Source organism: Gigantopelta aegis, chromosome 6 (genome assembly GCF_016097555.1).
Source record: "Gigantopelta aegis isolate Gae_Host chromosome 6, Gae_host_genome, whole genome shotgun sequence".
Taxonomy (NCBI): Eukaryota; Metazoa; Mollusca; class Gastropoda; order Neomphalida; family Peltospiridae; genus Gigantopelta; species Gigantopelta aegis.
Genome location: NC_054704.1, coordinates 72,697,638 through 72,700,640, shown reverse-complemented (window position 1 = coordinate 72,700,640; position 3,003 = coordinate 72,697,638). Strand labels below are relative to the sequence as shown.

Genomic DNA, 3,003 nt, shown 5'->3' with positions numbered 1-3,003 from the left:
CTGCCAGTGCAGGTGGTCCCTCCTCTCCCCTCCCCCCACCTTTCCTGTCATGGACGGAGGATTCCCACGACAGGTGTGCCCTACAACAGCTTGTTCTGAATGTGCACGTAAAACCCTATGACATGACATGACATTTATATACCACGGGTAAGTTTAAGCGGTAACTGATTTGTACCATGCCCCTAAATGACGTTGAATGACGCGATAAGGAAGTTTGGCGCAGTGATAGGTGGGGTTTAAAAAGTGTGTGAGAATACATATTAAGGTTCAAGCACGCTGTTCTGGACACACACCTCAGCTATCTGGGCTGTCTGTCCAGGACAATTGGTTAGTTGTTAGTTGGTTAGTGGTTAGTGAGAGAGAATAGGGTCTTGTGGCCTTACACCTACTCATTGAACCCTTAAGAACTGGCTTTGGGTTGGAGCTGGTAACGGGCTGCGAACTCTGTACTTACCAGCCTGTAGTCCGATGGCTTAACCACGACGCCACCGAGGCCGGTAGTGTGGTACAATATAGATTGCCATATATGTTGTCTCGTTTATATAGTCTTCTTTTCCAGGTGAGCGAACCATCATTTAACCAGTTACCAAGGAATGGGTCTTCAACGATACACCCAGCACAGTTTGTGTGTGGGTCTCCTGTTTCTCATCATCTACGGCTACTACATCCTGCTAGCGGGTGATGGAAATGCGTTTGATCCCTACGTCAGATACGGCCGGATTTTGACATGGGCCATGTACATACCGAGGATCTGCACATACTTCGTTCTTACATTTGCGTTCGGCAACCTTCTCGGGATCGTCTGCTTCAACACATTCCCGGAAAGTCCTCGTCTGAAAAAGTCGCCGCTTCTGATTCCGTTCGTCTGCTTCCGCGTGGTGACCCGAGGCCTGTTCCCAGAGCTCGTCAAGGATAACATCGACCGGAATATCGGGCTCTGCGAGACAGTGGGCCTCCAACACTTCATGTTCGAGGTTGTCACCGACATGCCCATCAATCTGGCAAAGAACAGACGTTTGCGCGAAATCGTCGTCCCGCACAACTACAGCACCAGTCAGGGCTCTCTGTACAAAGCCCGCGCGCTCCAGTACTGTCTGGAACCAGAGATCAACTGCCTCGGCAACAACGACTGGATTGTACATCTGGACGAGGAGACGGTTCTGACGGAAGACTCCATCGTAGGAATCGTCAACTTCATCGCAGAGGGGAAGCACCACTTCGGTCAGGGTTCCATCGTGTACACCAAGGACAAGATCGTCAACTGGATCACTACTCTCATCGACAGTGTCCGCGTCGGGGTTGATTACGGAGTTCTGAGGTTCTGTCTGAAGGCGCTCAACAGACCTTTCTTTAGCTGGAAAGGTTCGTTCATCGTCGCCAATGCTGCTGCCGAGATGGATGTCTCGTTCAACCACGGCCCGGAGGCTTCGGTGGCAGAAGATTCCTTCTTCGCAATGATGGCGACCACAAAGGGATACACGTTTGGATTCGTGGACGGAGAGATGTGGGAACGCAGCACGTTTTCGATGATGGACTTCCTCCGACAAAGGCGGCGTTGGCTCTTGGGTATTATTATGGCGGCTCTCAGCTCAAAAATTCCCATACGGCACAAAGTGGGACTAATACTGATGAGCATTTCCGGTTTAACGTTGCCCATCGTGACTTTTGGTTTATTTCTGGGTTTCATTTACCCATTACCATCGTGGGGTGGAATTCATCCACTTATTTGCTCACCATTGGGTACGTTCTTGTTCCTGTATATCTTTGGTACTATAAAATCATTTAGTTTAAAAAGAATAGGATATCTTAAATTTGCCTTAATTATAATTTCCACCATTGGTTGTGCTGTTATTGCTATAATTTTAGAGAGCATCGCAGCTTTTTGGGTGTGGTTTTCACGAGGACAAATTGCGTTTCAAATTGTACAAAAAGACCCAACACGCAAAACTATGGTTTAAACCACCAAACGTTCAAAATACACTGACGTTGTCAGACAACTGACGAGAGCACCCAACATGTCCACCCATACATGTGTCCATCCATATACTGTCAAATTATGTAATGTGTAGCCAGCACAAAAATAGAAAATTATCAAGTACCTATGACATTGTCAAAGATAATCGAGGTAAATGAATAACAGATCCACTCGTCCATATACTGTCAAATTATGTAATGAGTAGCCAGCACAAAAATAGAAAATTACAACGTATCTATGACATTGTCAAAGACAATCGAGAGTGCATAACATATCCATCCATCCATCCATCCATCCACCCATCTATCCATCCACCCATCTATCCATCCATGTAGCTAGTACAAAAATAGAAAATGTTCACGTATCTATGACATTGTCAAAGACAATCGAGAGTGCATAACATATTCATCCATCCATCCATCCATCCATCCATCCACCGATCTATCCATCCATGTATCCATGTAGCTAGTACAAAAATAGAAAATTATCTACGGTAATTACCTATGACATTGTCAAGGACAATCGAGGTGAGTGCATATGAGGATATTCATTCATTCATCCACCCATCCATCCATCTATCCATCCATTCATCCATCCATATACAGGTATATTATATAACATTTAACAAAAATGTTTTTAAGTACCTATGACGTTGTCAAAAGACAATCGAGGTAAGTGCATAACATCCATCCATCCATATATTGGTAAATTTTATATTTAAGAGAAATGTATCTATGTACCAATACACCCACCCATACATTCATTCATTCATTCATTTAGTGTTAAATTATATAATATGTAGCTACTAACTAGCCTAAACGGAAAGGTATCGAAGAACCTATGACGTTGTGAAAGACAACCGAGGTGAGTGAATAATATATTCATCCATCCGTTCATCCATTAATCAATCCATACATATTTACTGTTAAATTATATATATTAAATTTTATTCATCATCCATTACAGGCTTTTGTAGGAGATATCGTTGGCACTATAATTTGCGATATCTCCTGCGATATTCTAGGAGA

At 43.9% G+C, this 3,003-nt stretch overlaps 1 protein-coding gene across 1 annotated transcript; it reads left to right on the top strand.

The window, feature by feature from the left end:
• The first annotated feature begins 593 nt into the window (after nt 1–593).
• On the top strand, nt 594–1,958 carry LOC121374712 (beta-1,4-mannosyltransferase egh-like). Its single transcript, XM_041501818.1, has one exon. It carries the CDS (start codon nt 594–596, stop codon nt 1,956–1,958), a length of 1,365 nt encoding a protein of 454 aa, XP_041357752.1.
• Nucleotides 1,959–3,003: the final 1,045 nt, after the last annotated feature.